Source organism: Lynx canadensis, chromosome A2 (genome assembly GCF_007474595.2).
Source record: "Lynx canadensis isolate LIC74 chromosome A2, mLynCan4.pri.v2, whole genome shotgun sequence".
Taxonomy (NCBI): Eukaryota; Metazoa; Chordata; class Mammalia; order Carnivora; family Felidae; genus Lynx; species Lynx canadensis.
Genome location: NC_044304.2, coordinates 116,448,592 through 116,471,560, shown reverse-complemented (window position 1 = coordinate 116,471,560; position 22,969 = coordinate 116,448,592). Strand labels below are relative to the sequence as shown.

The 22,969-nt window shown below is 41.2% G+C and overlaps 1 protein-coding gene across 5 annotated transcripts in view; it reads left to right on the top strand.

Moving 5' to 3' along the window:
• Positions 1–22,969, top strand: part of OSBPL3 (oxysterol binding protein like 3) — a 175,394-nt gene that overhangs the window by 115,175 nt on the left and 37,250 nt on the right. For 2 of the 5 annotated variants that reach the window (XM_030308112.1, XM_030308113.1), the window contains 5 exons: positions 658–761; positions 950–1,042; positions 2,086–2,242; positions 12,989–13,119; positions 16,401–16,508. In XM_030308112.1, the coding sequence (XP_030163972.1) occupies positions 658–761; positions 950–1,042; positions 2,086–2,242; positions 12,989–13,119; positions 16,401–16,508 (593 nt within the window). The remainder of the gene's footprint in view (positions 1–657; positions 762–949; positions 1,043–2,085; positions 2,243–12,988; positions 13,120–16,400; positions 16,509–22,969) is intronic. The other 3 variants (XM_030308114.1, XM_030308115.2, XM_030308116.2) reach the window with 3 other exon arrangements.

Below are 22,969 nucleotides of genomic sequence, written 5' to 3'. Positions count from 1 at the left end.
GGTGATGCCAAAGTTTGAAAGCCACTCTCTTAAGGCATCATCCAGTGAGCGGCAAATTAAGGACTATCTTTGGAGTTAGTGACGGAGGAATTGGTATGAGAATTTAGGTTAGTTCCTCTGAGGTCAACCTGCAGAGGATCATCAAAGTCTCATATGGGTCCCTGATCCACAGTTTTCCTTAGAGACCAATATAACCTTCATTTTGTTTTATTCATTTAGCCTGTCTGGAGTCCTTATAAGCAGATGATGTAATACTTGAAATAATGGTAATAATGATGATAGCTGATTTATTTAGTGTTCACAGTATGCCAGTACTCTACAAGCATGCTGCATATGTCAACCATTCAACATATGAAAGCAGGTATATAATTATCTCCCTTTCCCAGATGAGGGAACTGAGGCCCAGAGAGGTTACGGAATTCACCCAAGATTCACAGTTCATGAAGTGTTCAAACCGAGGCAGCCTGGTGCTCCAAATCTGTGCGCTTAACCGTGACAGTGTACTGCCTCTTTTGTAAAAAAGGAAATAAAATTTCTTCCCCGTACAGATGAAAATCAAATAGTGTAGACGAGTACAGAAAGTAGTTGGCACTAGCATAGCGAAACCTGGATGCCAAGATAAGAGCTATGAAGCTTCCTTTTGCTCCTGTCCCCCAGACCTGGCACACTGTCATGCCTACCTGGTGGAAATGAGCCAGCTCCTACAAAGTATGGACGTCCTGCATCGGACCTATTCGGCGCCGGCTATCAACGCCATCCAGGTCAGCCAGATCCCTCTTCTGTGTGCATTCTGGTGTTTTCCTGCTTTCCTCTCTCCTCCCCAGACTCGTACTAACAGTAGGACATTATCTGGCCGGTTGCTTCAGCCAAATTCAAGGGGATGGAGGTGGGCACTTTGCTTGCAGTTTTCCCTTACTTTCTGTGCTCTCTTTCCTGTTTTGAAACAAAGGGTGGAGCTTTTGAAAGTCCTAAAAAGGAAAAAAGATCACACAGGAGGTGGCGGTCCAGAGCTATTGGCAAAGATGCTAAAGGAACGCTGCAGGTAACCATCGCTTCCCTGCTCTCCATGCCGCATGCTGGGGGCTGCTTGGACTCAAATAGAATAGACAAGTGGATTTTCTATAGTTGTTCTCATAAATACCCTGGGCAGAGGGAAATTTAATCACTTAGATTTTCTGGATACTAGGATAAGCATGTAGTAGAATTGGGTAAGGGGAAAATGGTATGAGGTTGGAGGGGCTGCAGCCATTTCTAGGACTTTGGTTTCCCCTTTATATATGCTTGGCCTGCCTGCCCTCTTCCCTCCTTGTGTGTGTGCTCTGACCCGCCTGTTCTCCTGCCAGTCCATGGACAACTCATCCCTTTGAGCCCACTGACTGAGTTCTCTGGAAATGGGACATTGTGCAGACTCTCTCTTGTCTCTTGTCTCCAACCTCCCAAGCCCCCATCAGCGTTTCACTGTGTTACACTGGCCACCTACTTTCCCAGTGCACAGCCAAGCCAGAGGCCAAGATTTGCAGCTCAGCCATTGCATATTAAATTGGGACATTGTTAGGGTCAAATAAATCAGGAGCGTAATGGATAAGTGATCTGCTATACTCTTATACACTCTTTGTTCAAAGCACCTTAGGGGTGGAGATTAAGAACTTTTGAAGCAAAGAGTGATTTGTGTACAAGCATGTGAGAAGTTGCTTTTGTAGAAGCACCAGATGCAAATTAAAGAAACATTTTTAAACCTATGCACTGTTAACAACATAGATACTGGGTGATTATTGCCAGGAGGAAGGAATTGAGTATCAACGGGAAAGAGCCTGGCAGCTTTAGCTGTCATTTCAACCTAGAGCTTTAATGCTTCTATCATCTCCAAAAGCACATGTGATTTCTCACCCATTTTTCTTTTGCAAGAAGCCAGAGCAAGTTGCTGGAGAAAGTGCTTTCCTGGGTTTTCATTTATTTTTAAGTTATCTCGACAGAAAGATGTACCTAGAAAATGTTCTTCTTGCACTACTTTCTAATCTTAGAAACAGTAAATATTCTAAGCCATTTGCACCTGAAAAGAAATGTCTCCCTTTGGTGTCACTTTAGGTCCCTAAACCTTTTCCTGGCCCAGTAAGACTACATTCCTCCAACCCTAATTTGTCAACATTAGATTTTGGAGAAGAGAAAAATTATTCTGATGGTTCTGAAACCTCATCAGAGTTTTCTAAAATGCAAGAAGAACTGTGTCATATTGCTCATAAAGGTAAATGAGTTTTCTTTCTTCCTAACGTGTTTGATGAAAATGTTAGATGCATGTCTGGATGTGGGATGTCCTTGGAGAGGGAATCTTGGTTGGTTCATTTTCTGCTCTGTTAGGATTTGGGGCAATCTAATTTTTACTTTATTTCTCGGGTACTAGGGAATGTATTGACAAGAAGTGAGAGTGTTAGGTATTCTTTAAAAGCTGAGTGGTTCACATGCTGCTGATGGGGGCTATCAATTGGTACTCTTCCAGAGAGCAGTATGACATTATGTTTCAAGTTAAAAAAAAAAAAAAATCTATCCAGCAATTCCACTTTGAAGAATTCATTCATAGGAATTAATTTAAAATTCACCCAAATAGAGATACCCATTGTAGCACTGCTTATATCAAAAATTAGAAATAGATGTTCAACATCATTAGCCATTAGGGAAATGCAAATTAAAGCCAGGATGAGATTACCATACCCCGATTATAGCTCCAAAACAAGACAGTACCAAATGCTGGTGAGAACACGGAGAAACTAGATCTCTCATATATTGCTGGCGGCAATGAGAGATGGGGCAGCCGCTCTGGACAATGGTTTGGCAGCTTTATATAAAACTAAACATGCACTTACCATATAACTCAACATTCACATTCCTGGGCATTTATCCCAGAGAAATGTAAACTTAAGTCTACACAAAACCCTACACACAAATGTTCCGAGCGGGTTTATTTGTATTAGCTATTAGCCAAAGATTGGAACAACCCAAATGTCCTTCAACAGGCGCATGATTAAACAAACTATGGGACGTCCACACAGTGGGACACAGCTCAACAATACAAACGAACAGATACTGATATGCATAGTTTCTTGGATGGATCTCAAGGACATTATGATGAGTGAAAGCCAGGTTCAAATGGTGACATAGTGTATGCTTCCATCTATTAATACTTTTGAAGGGACAAAATGGTGTTGCTGGAGAAGAGATTAGTGGTTGCCACGGCTTAGGGAGAGGGAGGAGGGAAAGGGGAAAAGTATGGGTGTGATTATGAAGGGGTATCAGGAGGAATCTTGGTGGTAATGCAAAGTTCTGATCCTAATTGTGGTGGTGGTTCCATGAACCCATGCATATGATAAAATTGCCTTAACCTATATTTTACACACATAAGAGCATGTAAAACTGGTGATGGCTGAATAAGATGTCAGTTCTCCTGGGTTGGATATTGTAGCATAGTTATGTAAGATGTTAACCCCCGTGGGAACTGGATACAGGGTACCCCAGACTTCCCTATACTACTTTTGCCACTTCCTATAAATCTATGATGATTTCAAAATAGAAAGTTTTTTTTTTAATTAGAAATAACCTAAATGCCAAACAATAGGGAAATTGCATTTTTTAATGTAATATAATTACACGGTAGAAGACTCAACAGCCACAATAATAAAAATAGCGACCTCATATTGAGCACATAGCTATTATATCAGGTATTTGTTAAGCACTTTCCATGCACTGTTTCATTTAATTCTAGAAGCAACCTATGGAGCAGATGTTATTGTAATTTTTGTTGCACAGATAAGAAAGCTGAACCTTCAAGAAGCTGAAGAGCTTCCTGTGTAAGATAGCGGTAGAAAGTGGACAACCTGAGACTTGTATCCTATCCTCCCTGGCCCACAGTCTATGCTCCTTACCTGTGTGTCACCACCCTGAGGGATGGGGTGACCAGGGCTACTTTTATAGACATAGGAAGAAGTTCACAACATACCATTGTGTAAAAATACAGGTCTCAAAACGATATAGGTATGATTCTATTTTTTAGAAAAAAAACCCCAACTTTATAAATCTGGCATATATAGGCATACTAAAAAAGTCTGGAAGGATCTACACCAGCATTTTAGTGATGGAGGCTAGAGTTATAAGTACGTATTATGTTCTTACTGTCTTTTTTTTTTTTTTTAAGTTTATTTATTTATTTTGAGAGAGAGAGCGTGTGTGCGAGAGCTGGAGAGGGTCAGAGGGAGAAAATCCCAAGCAGACTCCATCCTGTCAGCACAGAGCCCGACACGCGGCTCAGTCTCAAGAACCATGAGATCATGATCTGAGCCGGAATCAACAGCCAGACTGCTTAACAAACTGAGCCAGCCAGGTGCCCCCGTGTGTTATTTTTTAAAGGAGAAAATGGGTTTAAAAGTTTTAAATGGGGGCGGGGAGACAGTGTTTGAAGTGAGAGAAAAGAAGGTACGAGATCTGCTGCCTTCTTCTCCCAGCCCCATGTTTTTCTCCCATGACCTTATTGATTCTTTCAGCTTTTTTTCCCTTACCCTGCAAACATGAAGCATGTGGCTATGAGGAAACCACTTCATGTCCTTTAAAAATTCCCACCTCAAACCCTTGTTCTAGTTGCCATTAGAACTCTGTCACTGTTTGCAATACCGTTGTACGACCTGTGAAATGGGAAGAATTGCTTCCCCCGACCCCTTCAAAGCTCTTCACACAGGCTCTTGCATGTTCTCTAGTATTAAAGGGTTGAGTGCAATTACGGCATTGCATTTTAGGCTTTGTGAGAGGGAATTCCTGCAAAAGAGCACTACTTTTTAACAACCCAAACCGTCTTCTTACTGAGAAGATAATGCCTCCTCAGAGAAGGGATATCCTGAATTTTATACGTTGAAGAAGCTGCTTCCTCAGAACAGAGAGAGGTTGCCGTATTGAGTCAATCCGCTGATCCTTTCCTCCTGCAGAGGGCTCGACCTTGCAGAAAGTCTACACTGGGCTCCAGCCAGCTGTTTTGTCTTTCAGGCTTTGTTCAAAACAGCTGGCTGCAGGGCTGCCCCATACCTAGACTAGGTCAAGGTTTGTGCTCTGAGAAAAGACCAGGTGTGTTTATTGAACAACAGCCTTTGCCCCATGGGCTTACAGACTCGAATTCCACAGGGAGCCTAACAAGCTGTGTTTCATTGCTGTGGTTCTAAAGTACACTTGCACACACTGAAAAGATCTCTGGGAGTCCCTTTTACACAGGCTGGGACTCAGAGGCCTCGTGGAATAGAGATACTTCTCAGGTTTGTCCTCAGTCCTGTGACCTTGTGTGCTTTCTCACTTCCGTGCATTCAAGCTCACAGCATCTTGACCTGTCTGCCTTGTGTGAGCCTGATTTTGTCACTGATGGTTTTTATTGCAGTTTCTTGACTGTATGACTAATCTATTGATTGTGATTCGGAGCAAGTAAACTAAACATAAGAATTCCACGGATGTTGTAACATAGTCTCTGTAACCTACTTTTCCTTTAATTTGTTAAATGCATCTGAAGCCTGTTTTGTAGAAGATTAGATCAAAGGGTAGACAGCTAATGTATACCCATCATCGTTGAAAAAGTCCTTCTTATACATTATAAACTAAATTTGACTTTTTTTTTTTTAATTTTTTTTTAAGTTTATTTTTGAGACAGAGAGAGACAGAGCATGAACGGGGGAGGGTCAGAGAGAGAGGGAGACACAGAATCGGAAGCAGGCTCTAGGCTCTGAGCCATCAGCCCAGAGCCCAACGCGGGGCTCAAACCCGCGGACCGCGAGATCGTGACCTGAGCCGAAGTCGGACGCTTAACCGACTGAGCCACCCAGGCGCCCCAACTAAATTTGACTTTTTTTTTTTTTTTTTTTTTTTTTTTTTTTTTTTTTTTTTTTCAACGTTTATTTTATTTTTGGGACAGAGAGAGACAGAGCATGAACGGGGGAGGGGCAGAGAGAGAGGGAGACACAGAATGGGAAACAGGCTCCAGGCTCTGAGCCATCAGCCCAGAGCCCGACGCGGGGCTCGAACTCACGGACCGCAAGATCGTGACCTGGCTGAAGTCGGACGCTTAACCGACTGCGCCACCCAGGCGCCCCTAAATTTGACTTTTAACGGCGTATCGTTGAAATAGTTTTCATTGGTTCATGTGTCTGGCTTTGCATGCATAATTGACACACATGTAAGCAAATAGAGAACAAAAAGTACTAAAACTTAAAAGTCCTTAAGGAATTTACATTGCATATATTAACTTTTACATCTCTCCAAATATATTTCGTGGAACACTTTACCCATAAAATGCTTTTAAAAACAAAAGAATTCCATGATTAAAAATGTTGGGAAAACACTGCTGACTATGGTCCCCTGTGAATTTACACAAGAATAGTAAATATTAAAGGCGCTGAGAAGTCCTGCAGCAAAGAGGGCTGTTAGTTTTGTTTAAGTCAGTGATTTTTCCCCCACTTCCTAGTAGCTATTGGCACTCAGGAACTAAAGTTCTTGAGAAACATAATGCAAGAAACATGGTAAATAATAAACCTTTTTGGAGCTAATCCTCTGTATTGTCTGAGTCAGAAGACAGGCATTCATTCTAGGCCAGTCTGTTATGATCAGCTGTGGAATTTTGATCTCACCAGTTAATGTCTCTGGGCCTTGGTTGCCTCATCCATTAAATGTCCTACAGCAGTTCTACTGACTTTTGGGTCTCAGATTCTGTAACTCTTTTCTCTGATTGGTTATTTTGTCCTGAATAGAAAGAATTCATGTTGTCGCTTATTGGTACAAGAAGGTTTTATGAGACAGGGTTCTATTAGTAGCCAAAACAGGAATGACTGAATATGGTGAACAGTTTTAGGGTGGGAAAGCAAGGGATAGGATAAGAACAGGGTCCAGGGTATGGAAGTGGCCATTTCTTTTTTTTTTTTTTTTTAATTTTTTTTTTTTAACGTTTATTTATCTTTGAGACAGAGAGAGACAGAGCATGAACAGGGGAGGGGCAGAGAGAGAGGGAAACACAGAATCTGAAACAGGCTCCAGGCTCTGAGCTGTCAGCACAGAGCCCGACGCGGGGCTCGAACTCACAGACCGTGAGATCATGACCTGAGCCGAAGTCGGACGCTTAACCGACCAAGCCACCCAGGCGCCCCTGGAAGTGGCCATTTCTGTTCTACTGTGGATGAAAAAGGTTAGGTTTAATGATACTTCTGCAGGTAGGTTTAATGATACTTCCCGAGGGCATTTTCAGTGAGGGAAATCCTCATTTACAAATGAAAAGGTTAAAAGTAGAACAAAATTAAACTGTATTTTATTATTTAGTATCCTTTTGTTCCTGATTCTTTTGCTGTGCTGAGTTTTTAACTGTTGAAGGATCATCTTCTGAACTGTTTTGAGTTTATGGAAGCATTGGATAAAAAGCCAAGCATGTCACAGATTAAAAGTCAGAAGATATACAGAACTTAAAGAAAAGCCAGATCATTTATCAAACATAATTTAGGATTCAGCATAAAAATCTGCTGAGCAATTGTATTTATGTAAATTATCAGAAAGTAAGTAGGACCATTCAGTCAAATTACCTACTGTATCTAAATGAAAGGACCATTTGGATAGAATATCAGTTAGATAGCCTGTGAGGTTTGAACCATGGATATCCTATGAGGTTTGAAAATTAGCGGAAGCAGATTTCAGAAGATCAAGTCTGATCTTTTAGATGTGTTATCATTTTAAAGAAAATTCGTACGTGTGCTTTTCATTAAAAAGGGAATGAAAAATTGGGTTGGGTGCTATATGATAGCATATTTTCTCACTGATTCCTTAAAGCACTCTTGAGATGTGGGCATTAGAAACATGTACAGATGTGAAAACCAAGGATTTGTCCAAAATCTAAATGGCAACAAATAGGTAGGGGTAGGATTTCAGTTCACATTTGCCTTATTACAAAATGTCTTTCCTTTGGACCACACTGCTTCCATAGAAGTGGTGTCTATGGTATTCCTGTCTTCCCCAAGACCTATTTTTTTGTGACGCTGAGAAACTCCTGGAGAAGGAACACATTAAACAATAGAGTTCAGGTAAATTAAGACGACAGCTGTCCTTAAGTACCACCTTTCACCATCCAAACGTGCTAACCATACTCTCACCATGTAACTCAATAAAAGAATACCGTGGAAGCCTGTAGAAATGGGAAAGGTAGTGGTCACCAAGAGTCAATAGTCTGAGGCTTAATGGCGTTCCATTCTGTCAAAACTCAACCTGCGTCCCACTCTCTTAGTACAGTGAGGCGGTCTGAGGAATGGCTAAAGACAGTCTGGGAAAGACGTGTAAATAGAGATGTCAGAATTGCCTTTTGATATTTGAACACCACTTGAATGAAGAGGTAGTTCGGTTTGCCAGTGAGGAGGCCCTGAGAAAATTTCGACTTGGGAACAGGAGGGCTTCCTTCCCCACATCAGAGTCTAGGAGCAGAACAGACTGCTGTAGGAGACAGCAAATGCCCTGGCAAACATGGCCCAAAACCACTGACAAGAAAGTTTGGAGACGGAGAGGAGTTGGTCATCCTATATGGCAGGTGGCCTTAGTGATCTTTGGGGTTCTCTGTGGCTCTGAGCATTGAAGACCTTCTGTGTGGTTTTGCTCGTTGTCAGATATCCATAAATGTGATATATGTATTTGGATTTTCTCTCTTTGTAAGTTTTTTTATTTTTCTCTAGCATCATGTTAGAAATTAGTAAGAAAACATTCTGTCACAGAGAATATTCCTCACTTCTGGGATCATGTGTCTTTAATGATTAATATACATATCGTCTCCCGTGATCAGCCTCTAGCAGTCCCTCTGTGTATGCTGGATCCTTATGCTGTGAATGAGTTCTGAGTGGGCCTAAGCAGTCATTTAAGAAATTCAGTGCATGGTGGTCTGGTCTTCCAAGCTCCTTTGTCAGGTGGTTTAGAAAGCCCTTCACACCTTAAAACCCAATATAGTGACTATCTGAGTTTCTTTCTGCTTATCTTATGCCCACTGCAGTCTTGTCAGCTATCCATTTTGAGCCAAGTGGTGTATATTCTGCCAACTTTAAATGGAATGTTCTCATCAGGTTGAAAGACTTGCTTTACGGCAGGCCATCTGAAAGCCAGAGGAATTGATCTGCTAAAGTGCCAGCCAGCTGAGTGCCACATTTACTTCATTTAAAGCACAACACGTGATGTGGGGGGAAAAATGTTTCCTCTGTAACTATGTGAAGTGACAGATGTTAACTGGACTTATTGTGGTGATCATTTTGCAGTGGATACAGATACCGAATCATAGTATACACCAAAACTAATATAGTGTTAATGTTAATTATACCCTAATTTAAAGAGAACAACTTAATTGTCATAATAAATTAAGGAAACTTAGGCCAAAGACAAAAAAACAGGGGCACCTGGGTGGTTCCCTTGGTTAAGTACCCAACTCTTGGTTTCAGCTCAGGTCATGATCTCGTGGTTCATGATTTCGAGCCCTGTGTCAGGCTCTGCACTGTGCTGTGTGGAGCCTGCTTCAGATTCTCTTTCTCTCCTTCTCTACCCCTGCTTTCTATCAATCAATCAATCAATCAATCAATCTTTTTTTTTTTAAATTTTTTTTTCAACGTTTATTTATTTTTGGGACAGAGAGAGACAGAGCATGAACGGGGGAGGGGCAGAGAGAGAGGGAGACACAGAATCGGAAACAGGCTCCAGGCTCTGAGCCATCAGCCCAGAGCCTGACGCGGGGCTCGAACTCACACACCGCAAGATCGTGACCTGGCTGAAGTCGGACGCTTAACCGACTGCGCCACCCAGGCGCCCCAATCAATCTTAAAAAAAGACCAAAACACAACAATGAAACCATGACAGTGAAGAGGTATTCCCCCGGGGCCCTCTCAGATGGGCATGGGTGTCTTCTGGAGCGTGTGTGTTGGGAGGCTTGTCTATCTACTAGGACGTAAAATGCTGAGTTACTTGTGGGGTTTGTTGCCCCCCAGCTGAGAATGTTCTTCTGCCGAACAGACGCGGGTCATTCCCTCATTCATAGACCCTGCACCCTGTGTGCAGTTATTTACCAGTGTTGTCCCGGCAAGAGACCCAAGGACTCCCTTAACACTGCTGCCCATATTTCAAGAGAATGCAGTCACCACTGCTCGCCTCCATGTTGCTTTTATCGCCATCACTATTATTATTGCAGCAACATTGATTATTTATTCTATGCTATCCATTGGGTCATTTGCTTTTGCTGCATTACCTTATTTAATCCCTGTGATCATCTTACAAAGTAAACACTGTTATGACCCTTATTCACAAATGAGGAAACTGGGGTTCAGGAATGGCATATATTTGTCCAGAGTCATGCAGTGAATAAGTGATAGAGCTGGGAAGAATCCAGGGCTGGTTCAGAGCCCACACTGTTGCTTACTTGGTTGTACTGCCCATTATTTTGCTCAATGAAATTGGTTAAATCAGAGTTGAGTGTGTTTCGTAGACATTGTTAGAAAACTTGATGCCTATTGGCCTTTAGTACCTATTTACCCTGTCTTCTGTTGACAAAAGAGAAGACATGAATTGTACTAATAACCTAGGAAACTGTGTGTGTGTTTAAACAAATTGCTTATTTGTACCATGACTTTATGAAGATGGTCTAAATCCAACCCTGAACACCACAGCCTCAGACAAGTTCAGCAACAACCTATAGGGAGGTGCAGTTGTCCTTGTGGCTGTGAAATGAGGAAGTAAGTCAATAATACGTATTTAGTTTCTGTGATACTAAATAGGCCACTCTTGAATGACAATGCCTCTAAAAATGCAACCCTGTGGAATTCAATAATATGCCAGGCCATCTGAGAAGAAGTATGTCTCTGTCTCTTCCTTGGTTACCTTTCTAAAACAAAATATAGTAAAGGAGACTGGAAAGATAATATCCAAATAGGGTATCCATGATCAGTAATTTAGATGGTAGTTCCCCATCCCTAGGAGATAACTCAATGTGGTCAAAATTTGACGAATTTTTTGTCATATGTGTTAGTGGTTTTTAAAAACTTTAGTTCAGGCCTCTGAGCTCCTATAGGTGCTAAGCTCTCACTAAAGTGAACAGAGTGGCTGGATGCCAGGCTTAGAGCTGGAGGATTCTGGGTCAAGCAGTTGGAAGACTGATAAGAAAGAGGGTAGGTAACACCTTAAAATAATTTCAAATTTACAGACAAGTTGCAAGAAGAATACAAAGAAGTCCCATGTATCCTTTACCCAAATTTATCATTTGTTAATATTTTGCCACATATATTTTATCTCTCTCTTTACACACACACACACACACACACACACACACACCATATGTGCACATGCGTGCATGTGTTTATTTTTCTGAACCGTGTGAGAGTGGGAATCCTACATGATATCTTTCTGTATGCCTTTATACCGTAGTGTATATTTCCTAAGAATAGGGATAGTCTGTTACTTAACCACAGTTTAGTTATGAAATTTTATGTTGAAACAATACTTTCGTCTATTCTATTTTCCATGTCCAGATGCTGTCCGTGGTCCCCATAATGTCCTTTAATGGTACTTTTCCCTTTCAGTACAGGATCTGGTTCATGATCATGTACTGCATTTTTTTTTTTTTAATTTTTTTCAACGTTTATTTATTTTTGGGACAGAGAGAGACAGAGCATGAACGGGGGAGGGGCAGAGAGAGAGGGAGACACAGAATCGGAAACAGGCTCCAGGCTCTGAGCCGTCAGCCCAGAGCCCGACGCGGGGCTCGAACTCACGGACCGCGAGATCGTGACCTGGCTGAAGTCGGACGCTTAACCGACTGCGCCACCCAGGCGCCCCGATCATGTACTGCATTAATTGTCATGTCTCTTCAGTGTCTTGCAACTGGGAACAGTTCCTCACCTTTTTTTTTTTTTTTTTTTTTTTTGTGAAATTGATACTTTTGGAGAATCAGGTCAATTTTTAAAAATAAGGTGTTCCTCATTTTGGAGTTGTCTGTCCCTGGTTGCTGTACAACAAAAACGAAGGTATATCTTTTTCAAGCTATTACACCTGGAGTCCAGCTGAGCCTCACGGGGGATTAATTTTGGTCACCTGGTTAAGGTGCTGTCTACTTTCTTGGCTGGATTGTCACCATTTCCCCCAACAAACAATGAGCTTTATTTTCAAATATTTGCAGTCTTGGGGGATACAAACAAAACTAAATGTTGATAATTGAGAATCCAGAAGTGTCCTTTCAAGTCTCAAAATAGCTTGATAAGTCATAAATTCTTGGGATTTTATAGTGGATTGGGGGGCTGGAATTGACAAATGTGTATGATTTTAAATTTTTTAATAGATTTTATTTTTGAGAGCAGTTTTAGATTCATAGCAAAATTGAGCAGAAAGTACAAAGTTCCCATATACCACCCCCCCCCCCCCCCACACACACACAACCTCCTCCACTGTCAACATTCCACTAGCATGGTCCATTTGCTACAACAGGTGAACCTACAGTGAAACATCATTAGCACCCAGAGTCCATAGTTTAAGTTAGAGTTCCCACTTGGTGTTGTGCCTTCCAGATGTGTTTCTTAAAAGTCAATTAGTGTGCATTTGCTGCATAATTCAGTTCATTATTCAGGGCTGTTACTTTTCTAAGTTCTTTTGTAAGAAATACATCTCTTGGGGCGCCTGGGTGACTCAGTCGGTTAAGCGTCCAACTTTGGCTCAGGTCATGATCTCACTGTTTGTGAGTTCGAGCCCCGCATCGGGCTCTGTGCTGACAGCTCAGAGCTTGGAGCCTGGAGCTTGCTTCGGATTCTGTGTCTCCTTCTATCTCTGCCCCTCCATGACTTGTGCTCTGTCTCTCTCTGTCTCTCAAAAATAAATAAATGTAAAAAAAAAAAAATTAAAAAAAAAAAGAAATACATCTCTCTTTATCTTGTTTTTAATTAAGCCTCTTCCTTTATTCCTTTTTATAATGATTATATCTTTATAGTTTACTTCACTTTAAGGTCAGCTTTTAATACCATATCAACGGAGAGAGAAAAACTCAAGCAGCTGATGGAACAGGACGTCTCCTCCTCCCCCTCGGCCCAGGTCATTGGTCTGAAGCACGCCCTGTCATCTGTAAGTTGCATGTCATGTGGCCAGGCTCATGATTTTATTTATTTATTTGTATTTTCCAACTCCATGGTTGTGTTGAAAATTCATGAGAAAACCAAACAAATTATCCAAATGATATTTTAACCTTTCATCAGATTTGCTAATTCTGAATACCAAAACTGAGTCTACTCAAATCTTAGTAGCTGGTATTTCATTGAGCATTAGATACTTTAAGTCTGGTTTCCTTCTATTTATCTTGATTTTTTTCTGTTTCTGTAAAGCTTTTGTTGTGTGTTTGCGTGACTCTCACAGACATTTGTCTGTTGATATAAAATCCGACAGTTTGGAGATTTCTGTACCTAAGATTTCTTTTTTATTTTTTTAATTGTTTTAAATCTTTATTTTTGAGAGAGAGAGAGAGAGAGAGAGAGCGTGAGCAGGGGAGGGACAGACAGAGAGAGAGGGAGACACAGAATCGGAAGCAGGCTCCAGGCTCTGAGCTGTCGGCACAGAGCCCAAAGCGGGGCTCGAACCCACAGACAGTGAGATCATGATCTGAGCCGAAGTCAGAGGCTTAACTGACTGAGCCACCCAGGTGCCCAATGTACCTAAGATTTCTTACGCTTAGATTGGCTTTGCAAATGACAGATAGCAGAAGGGCAATTTCGAATTCACTTTTATGTTTTCTGCTGCACAGCACTCATCCTGTTTACCACCGTTTCAAAGTTATTTGGAAGTTATTTTATTAGATTTGGGTAATATAAAACATTTAGCTTCTTTTTCCTGTACAGGCACAAAGAGATGAGTCATATGGAATGTCAGATAATCATTGTGTTTTCATAACAACGAAAATCACGGCCAAGCTTCAGATGTTTTTCACTAAGCCCTTCTGTTATTCACTCTCTCTACTTTTCCCCCTGATTCCAGTTGGGTTCCATTCAAGCACGATATCCTAGGATTTTACTTTGAATAGCGGATGTTGTCTGGTTGCTCACTCTATCTATTGAAAAGCTGGAGAAATTTTAAAATTACATACTTATTTGCTCCTGATCTTTGCTGTCCTTTAGAATTCCTAGTGTAAAGAGAAAGCGTGTGCACTTTTGAAGTGAAAATTACTAGATGAAGCAATTCTGAACTTTTTATTTAGGGTCAGGTCGGGCAGATGGACTTTAGGATCTTGTTTTCAGAGGCTAATTCAGGCTTTGAGAGAACTAGAAAATATCCATTCATCTTTTCGATTCATCATGTTACTGAGAAAAGTAAAGTAATGATTTTGGTGTGACGTTAATAGGAAATACATTAGCAGTAGTACATATTCTTGAAACATACTTGAGGAATATTTAGCCGGTGGAAGTTCCAAGTATATTACCCTTGAAAGAATTAAAAAAAATAATGTGGGCTTAGTCTATGTAGACAGTCTCAATGTCATCCACCCTGAGGAACTCTGGGTTTTCTAAGGTCAGAAATAGAAACACCCCCTTTTGGATTGTAGTGGACAGCCATACTGGGTGCTACTCTGGTTTGGAAAAAGTAAAGTGAGTTCTCTTTTGAGTTTATTTTTTAGTGCTAAAAAGCTTTTTTTGCTGTTCCCGGTAAGTTGACTTTTCGTGCATTTAAAAGGTTCCTCTAATGGGCTCCCCAGAATTCCTTTCACTGTGGTCTTCCTCTCTTCTGCCCTCCTCCCTTGGAGGTCTAGCCTCATCTTGTTAGTCTGCTTGTCTGGTAGTGGGCAGGGGTATCCTAGGCCAAAGTTGTTACCTTTGATAAGGAATTCTCCCCCATGTCCAGGATTTTGGAAACTAAAGATGTAACAGAATGATCCTTTCTTTCCTCTTTTCGGCTTGGATCCTGGATTAGATTCCAGACTTTTTTTTTTTTAAGTTTATTGATTTATTTTGAGAGAGAGAGAATTCCAAGCAGGCTCTGCATTGTCATCAGGGAGCCTGACACAGGGCTCAAACTTACAAACCATGAGATCATGACCTGTGCCAACACCAAGAGTTGCTTGGGGACTAGGAGATGCTTAACCAACTAAGCCACCCAGGTGCCCCAAGACTTGTTTTTCAAAAATGAAAATTTTAGTGCCATCTCAAGGCTATCAGAATGGATATGTTTGGGCTGTATATGCAGTCAATATTCTCCTTCTGCCCGTGGCTTATGAAGGAAAGAGAAGCTGCTAAAGTAACACATTTTTTTTCAGGCCATACTAAGATTATAGCCACTGGTATAGATTCTAGCCACTTACACTTAGATACCAGCAACATGTTGGTCAGAAATAAGGGACTACCCATAGAGATTGTTACATGTACTTGTGTGAATTAAGAACATTTACTCAGTATTTCCAAATAGCCCATTCTATTCCTGGTTATAAAAAATAAAACCAACCTCCTGTTTGAGACCCAGGCAGTAGGCCAGACAGTGCCATATCCTTCTGTGGTCTCAGCAGGTAGACCCTGTGGGCACTAATGGATGGGAAAGGATCTGAGATTCTTGGAATAGAGCCTGGAAGACAGACAGGACCGATTTTTGTACAAGCACCCAAGGAGCTGATTGTGGGAGTGTCTGGGGGTCACAGTCAGGCACATTTGTTCCTTTCCAAAGACAGATCATTTGGAAACATCTCCCTCTACCTTCAAGCCAGTTGCTTCCCACTGGGAGGTTAGGACAGGGAATCAGACCTGCCCAGGGGTGGGTTTGTGTGTGCTCACATCCCTCCCCCCATTCCCAGGACCCTGGTTCCTAGCCTTTATCCAGGTAAGTGAAAGTACATTGTTGCTGTTTTCAATAAAATGTCTTAGTCATGAAGAATGAAGAAAACTATCATCACCTGTATTGGAAAATAATAAAATTAATCTTCCTCAGAATACTGCTTTTAAGCACACTTCCCAAGATCCAGTAAAACTGGTGTGAAAATTAGATAGCATTTAAAGACATCCAATCAAAAGGGGTGGGAGCAGTGTCAGAAGCGTGGGATCATTGGGAGAGATCTGGGGAGGATGAGGGGCCACGAAACCCCTGGCCTCAGTAAGAGCTGAAGGTGTTGGTGATTTCCTTCTCCACCAAAAGGAAAGCTTCGTCAACCCTTTCTTCCATCCCCAGACGTGAGACTACAGAAGGGACATCACTACCAAAGTTTAGTATCTTTGATCCCCCTCGCATCTCCGAACCAGTATCCTGTGGGATAGCATTCAAGGAGAAAATCCAGGAAGTGCCCCACTCAAGGCTCCATCCCACTGGGCCCACTGCTGTGCTTTTCTGATACATCCATCTATTAACAGAGCCCCACTATTTTTAACATGTTCCAGGCCCTAGCACAAAACACAGACCTTAAAGAACGCTTATGCAGAATCCATGCTGAGTCTCTGCTCCTCGATTCCCCTGCTGCTGCCAAGTCGGGTGACAGTCTGGCAGAGGTGGGTGAGGCTTCTCGTCTGGGAATGTTTCCACAACCGCCACCCCCTCACCTGACATCCTCTGTCACGTCGCCCCTGTTTCCCTCTCGGGAGCGGTGCTCACATCTCTGCCCACCTCCGGCAGCTGCTGCAGGGTCTGGGAGCCCCTGAAGGCTTTCTGGAATATGTGCCTCCTGCATTGTTAAACTGCTTCCTCCCCTCCCCACCCCAAGAAGTCTTCTTCCTTTTGTATTTCTTTACCCCATTTTCCTCCTAAGTATCACCTTTTACTAGATCTTGCTGGAATGGGGAAAGACAAACATTTTCTCCTGCTACTTCTGAAGAGACCTAATTTTCTCTGCCCTACGGTAGCTTAATTCCCTGCCAGTATCGCTTGCTCCCTCTGTGAGAACCCCCTCCCCTTTCTTTGTGGCTTTCCCTTCTCCCTCTTCTGTGATTTTTTTTTTTTCTTTCAAAAAGCACAGCTGTATTTTCTGAGGGAGAAAATATTGTATTACAGTTGAAGTGTCTTGGTCCACTAATAGTATGTTAAAAATGTCTTTTCTCAAGACAGGATGTTTATCCAAAATGTTCTTTGAAGGTTTAAAATGAGAAGCTGCAGAAAAATATAAATGGATTATTCAGAAAATAAGTAAAAAAGGGATAATAAGGCCTAAAACTGCTTTTAGCTATCATATTTATATATGCCTGTCTCAGAATTGCTAAATTTTTTATTAACAAATCTATTGGACTGAGCACATTTGAAATAAAAGGGGAGGAAGGTAATATACAAGGGGTGTGTGTGCGTGTGTGTGTGTGTATACGTGAGTGTTGTCTGTAAATTTATAAAAGGAGTTTCCAACGTTGAAGCTTAATCCCTCTTCCTCCTTTTCCTGTCCTCAAAGAAAACAAAACCCCCACATAGTTCTTTACTCTGTGGGAAGCCATGTGTACAAGCAATGAGAAGACTAGGGGTTGAAATTGGTCAGCACCGAGGGCGAGGCCGGGGCATCCGCAGACACGTGGCCGCACGCCAAGGGGACCCTCTTCTCTGATAAGAGACCTACCCTCTCTCTGCAGAGGCTCCCAGGCCTGCTGCTACTTCTGAGATGTGTGTCAGTGGTGCACCACGACATTCCTCTACATACTCCCTCCCCACCAAGAGATCTTCTCAGCCATTTAAACCCATACCTGAACTGAATGGTCTTTAAAGTTGGGCGCCCAAACATGACCTGTGGTGACGTTCATTTTAGGCCTGGGCAAAGAAATGTGCTTCCCAGTTGGGCTTTCTTTTGAATCTGCACAGTAGCTGAAGCAGGGCTCAGTCTCCACGACTGGCCATCATGGGTGTTCTTTGCCACCAAACACTGGCATTCTGTGGGGTTTCTATGTCTATTGGGAGGCAATGCCTACCTTTTATTTTTATTTAAAAAAAGTTTTTTACACATTTACTTATTTTTGAGAGATGGAGCTTGAGCAGGGGAAGGGCAGAGACAGAGGGAGACAGAGAATCTGAAGCAGGCTCCAGGCTCTGGGCTGTCAACACAGAGCCCGACGTGGGGCTGGAAACCACGAACTGTGAGATCATGACTGAGCTGAAGTTGGACGCTTAACCGACTGAGCCACCCAGGTGCCCCAGTGCTTACCTTTTAAATAGCATTTCCACCAACTACATTTATTTAAGCAAGTTGACACTTCATTTATGGTTCTATGTACTTATGCTCAGTGTGCATACTTGGGGCTATTTGTGTTTTGGAAAGGAAACCAGAATCAGTCTTTTCAAAATGCATGTTTTGGGGCGCCTGGGTGGCTCAGTCGGTTAAGCAGCCGACTTTGGCTCAGGTCATGATCTCGCGCTCCGTGAGTTCGATCCCCGCGTCCGGGCTCTGTGCTGACAGCTCAGAGCCTGGAGCCTGTTTCAGATTCTGTGTCTCCCTCTCTCTGACCCTCCCCCGTTCATGCTCTGTCTCTCTCGGTCTCAAAAATAAATAAACGTTAAAAAAATTTTTTTTTAAATGCATGTTTTTAAACTGATCTCACAAGGAATGTACCTGAAGGCTTAAATGCTGTAAACTGTCCTGGAGGAGGAGCAGTAGTGTCCCCCAAATTCACACTTGCCACACTAGACTGAAGTCTTGAATTGATGGCATGTCGTCCTTGCTGTTTCCTCTTTCAGTAATTTTATATTCTCCATGTTTTATCCTGCTTTTCACTGAGTGACTCAGGCTCACTTTCCCAGAAATGGAAAAGCCATTCTTGTCTTCAGGAAACCAGAGAGTGACTGGAAGTGGCCGCCCCAAGAGCTTAAAAATTCTATTCCTGTTTATTTTTCTTAGGTAGCTCACAGACACCCCAAGCAATCTGTTAAGGAATGGCAGTTCCCACAGTGAGGTCAACCTAGGACCCTCTGTTTTCTGTACTTCCCTTCCCTTCCCTTCCGTTCGACTTGCTCAGATTACCCATCTCCCATCGAAATGACTCCCACATTCTAGTAAGTTCTCATATTTTATCTTTTTGAATGTGAATATTTAATACTTTCAGCTTATTAGTTCTTATATTATTTTAGGTTCCAAATGAAAGGCTAGGTGACTTTGGGTGGTAATACTCTATTTAATCTACAGTCCATTTCAGAGACTTAAGTAGGCAAGAACTTTAAAGATACATCTGAAAGAGAAGCAGGGAATTTAGTTCTTTCAATTGCCTATCTGTTTGCTCTATTCCATGTGCATTTGAATGCGTTAACTCACGAAAACCTAACCACAATTCTATGAGGTAGGTGATGGTAGTTTCATTTTAGAGACAAGGAAACCAGAGAGGTTAAATAACTTCCCCCAGGGCACACTGCTAATAAGAGACCTGGCTGGGATGTCAATCCACATCTGGTGAGCCCAAAGCACAGTGTTTTCTCAATAACATCACACCTGCTATATATTGAGGAAATGTGCCAGGCCAGTAGTGGAAATATGCTGGGGATGGTGTGAGAATGGACTGAAAAACTATCTCAGACGTAAACACCATTTCACATAAAAGAAACAAACACATGATAAAATCAACAAAAAAAGCAATGGGCAGGAGATGGGTGGATCATTCAACAAATTCGTTTGGCACAGCTCAAAGGCGATCTTTTGACTGAGCACTTTAAATCTTCACATTGGACACTAAAATGAATTGTAAGTGAATTGGAGTTAAATATAAAAACTCAAACTGAAATCCACTGACGTAAATATTTATCAAATGGCTAGTGTAGGGAGGACTTTCTAAATTTGGGAGCAATAGAAAAATTGCAAAAGACACATTAACTAGATCTGACCTTTGTTTTAGGAAAGAAATGGTGTATATGGAAAAATGAGAGACAAATAATAAACTAGGAAAAATATTTTCAGTGAAAATGACAGACTTAGAAAATGCTAACTAGGTGATAATGTCTTTAATATGTAAATAATTAATAAGTAATAAGCAACTTAAGACCCCAATAAACAAATGAAGAAAGGGACCCAATTCACCAAAAACCCAAATACATACAGTTCTTTTGCAACTTTTGACTTTGTGATACTTATAAATTCACAACAAAGTGCAAAGAAATGCAGAGGGAGGTCCCATCCACCCTGATGTACCCTCCCCTAATGTCAACATTTCTATAGGTTTTTTATTTTTTTAAGAAAAAAGTGTTAGACCTAATTCTTAACGAAGAAATGCAAATTAAAACAATTTGTTTAACATACAGCTTTTCTAAATTATAGTATTCTATGCCCTTAAAGATATAGAGAAAACAGAGGTTCTTTTGTTAATGTGATTAAATCATATATGTATTACCTCTAACATTTTAAATAATTCTGCTTCTGAGGACTGATTCCAAGAAATAGTGAGATACAAGTATTATCTCATTGTTTACAAGAGACATTTGCAAAGATGCTCATGATCTTTACAAATTTGGAAATGCCCTTAATTTCTACTACATAAAAGTGTCACTTTGTGACACGCATATATAACAAAGTATTATCTATGAACTAAAGTTAATGTCTCAAGAAGCTAACATCCTGGGAAAAAGTTCGTAATATAATGTTAAATGAATATAGCAGACTATATAAAGACTACAGTGTGATCTAGTTTTTCAAACTTAAATCTGTATCTTTATATAATACATATACACGCATACACATATATGTACCATACACACACACACACACACACACACACACACACGTTTTAATAATAAAAAATACACCAACAGGTTAATAGGGGCCACATCTGGGCAATGAGGCTTTAAGTGATAGGTATTTTATTTACATTTTTCTTTTTTTTCCATTTTAAACATGTTACTCTTATCCTCAAGATAAATGTTAATTTTGAAAAAAATGACTATGGTACAGTGTTGTTTAGGGAAAGTTTATAAATATATATTATATATAAATCAATGGACTGGGGAACATGTTCACTACTCAGTTCCATTTGCCCCAGTTTTATATATTTATATAAGTTTATATATATACACACACACACACACACACACACACAATTATTTTAAAGCAAAGCTATATGTATAAAAAAGATGGGAGAGGGGTGCCTGGGTGGTGCAGTCGGTTGAGCGTCGGACTTAAGCCGGGTCACGATCTCGCGGTCCGTGAGTTCGAGCCCCGCGTCGGGCTCTGGGCTGATGGCTCAGAGCCTGGAGCCTGTTTCCGGTTCTGTGTCTCCCTCTCTCTCTGCCCCTCCCCCGTTCATGCTCTGTCTCTCTCTGCCCCAAAAATAAATAAACGTTGAAAAAAAAAAGAAAAAAAAAAAAGATGGGAGAGAAATGTATCAAAATGCTTATAGTGGTTTTAGCCACAATGAGATACCATCTTATACCTGTCAGAATGGCTAACAGTAACAACTCAGGCAACAACAGATGTTGGCGAGGATACAGAGAAAGAGGATCTCTTTTGCATTGCTGGTGGGGATGCAAACTGGTGTAGCCACTCTGGAAAACAGTATGGAGGTTCCTCAAAACACTAAAAATAGAACTACCCTACGACCCAGCAGTTGCACTACTAGGTATTTGTCCAAGGGACACAGGTGTGCTGTTTCGAAGGGACACATGCACCCCAATGTTTCTAGCAGCACTATCAACAATAGCCAAAGGATGGGAAGAGCCCAAATGTCCATCGATGGATGAATGGATAAAGAAGATGTGGTATATATATACAATGGAGTATTACTCGGCAATCAAAAAGAATGAAATCTTGCCATTTGCAACCATGTGGATAGAACTGGAGGGTATTATGCTAAGTGAAATTGGTCAGTCAGAGAAAGACAAATAATCATATGACTTCACTCATATGAGGACTTTAAAATACAGAACAGATGAACATAGGGAAGGGAAGCAAAAATAATATAAAAACAGGGAGGGAGGCAAAACCTAAGAGACTCATAAATATGGAGAACAAACTGAGGGTTGCTGGAGGGGGTGTGGGAGGGGGAATGGGCTAAATGGGCAAGGGGCATTAAGGAATCTACTCCTGAAATCATTGTTGCACTATATGCTAACTAATTTGGATGTAAATTTAAAAATTAGAATTTAAAAAATTTAAAAAATAATAATAGTTTATATTTTCTTAAAAAATGCTTATAGTGGTTTTAGTGTGATAGGATTATGAGTGTTCCCTTCCTTCCCTTTTTTTCTGTTTATCTTTGTTGATTTCAAAAAAAAATGATAGACAACCATGGAGGCCTTCCAACCTCGTGGGGAAATTGTTGAAGTGAACCGAGCAGGTTGATATGTAACAAGTGCGGTCCTGTGTGTGTAAGGTAGTATGCTGAGGCTTGGGGCTGCTGCAGCCCCATTGAGTTTTTTTTTCAGTGGGTATTGATAGGACGTTTCTGGAGGTAGAACGTCAGAAGGGGCTAGCGTTAGGTATATTATTTTCATTGCTGATGAGCCAAGAAATCCTTCTGATCCATCCAACTAGGAGAAGGAAGATAGACAGCAGGAGCGACTAGTAATGAATTAATGAACAGAACAAGTAAATAAATCATTAGAGTCTTATGTGGCAGTGACACACCAAAAGACACAGGAAGATTCTGCTGTTTCAGTGAGCATTAAAGGAGCTCAGTCATTCACTATGGTGTCTCCTGTTTTGAGGAGACATTCCTTTCCCTTGAAGGTGACAGCTATGGCACTTGTTTATAGAGCCTAATGTGGTCTCTTTGTCAGGGCAGAAAAGAAGCCTGCTTTTCGCAAGGCTTTATGGGTATTAAAATGGGTAAGACCTTTGAATGACCAGGTGTCTTACCTAGGAAGAATCCAAGAGGAAGGGGTACCCATTTAAATGTGTTCCTGAAGTAAACATTTCATAAAGGGACCACTTGTCCTTTACTAATTATAAAAATCTGCTATGGTCCTTCTGTTATCGCATCCCCATCTTGGATATAATTTGTTTATGAGACTGAAGAGTGTATCCTGAACTCATAAAACTTCTGGAAAAGACATAATCTGCTGTAAC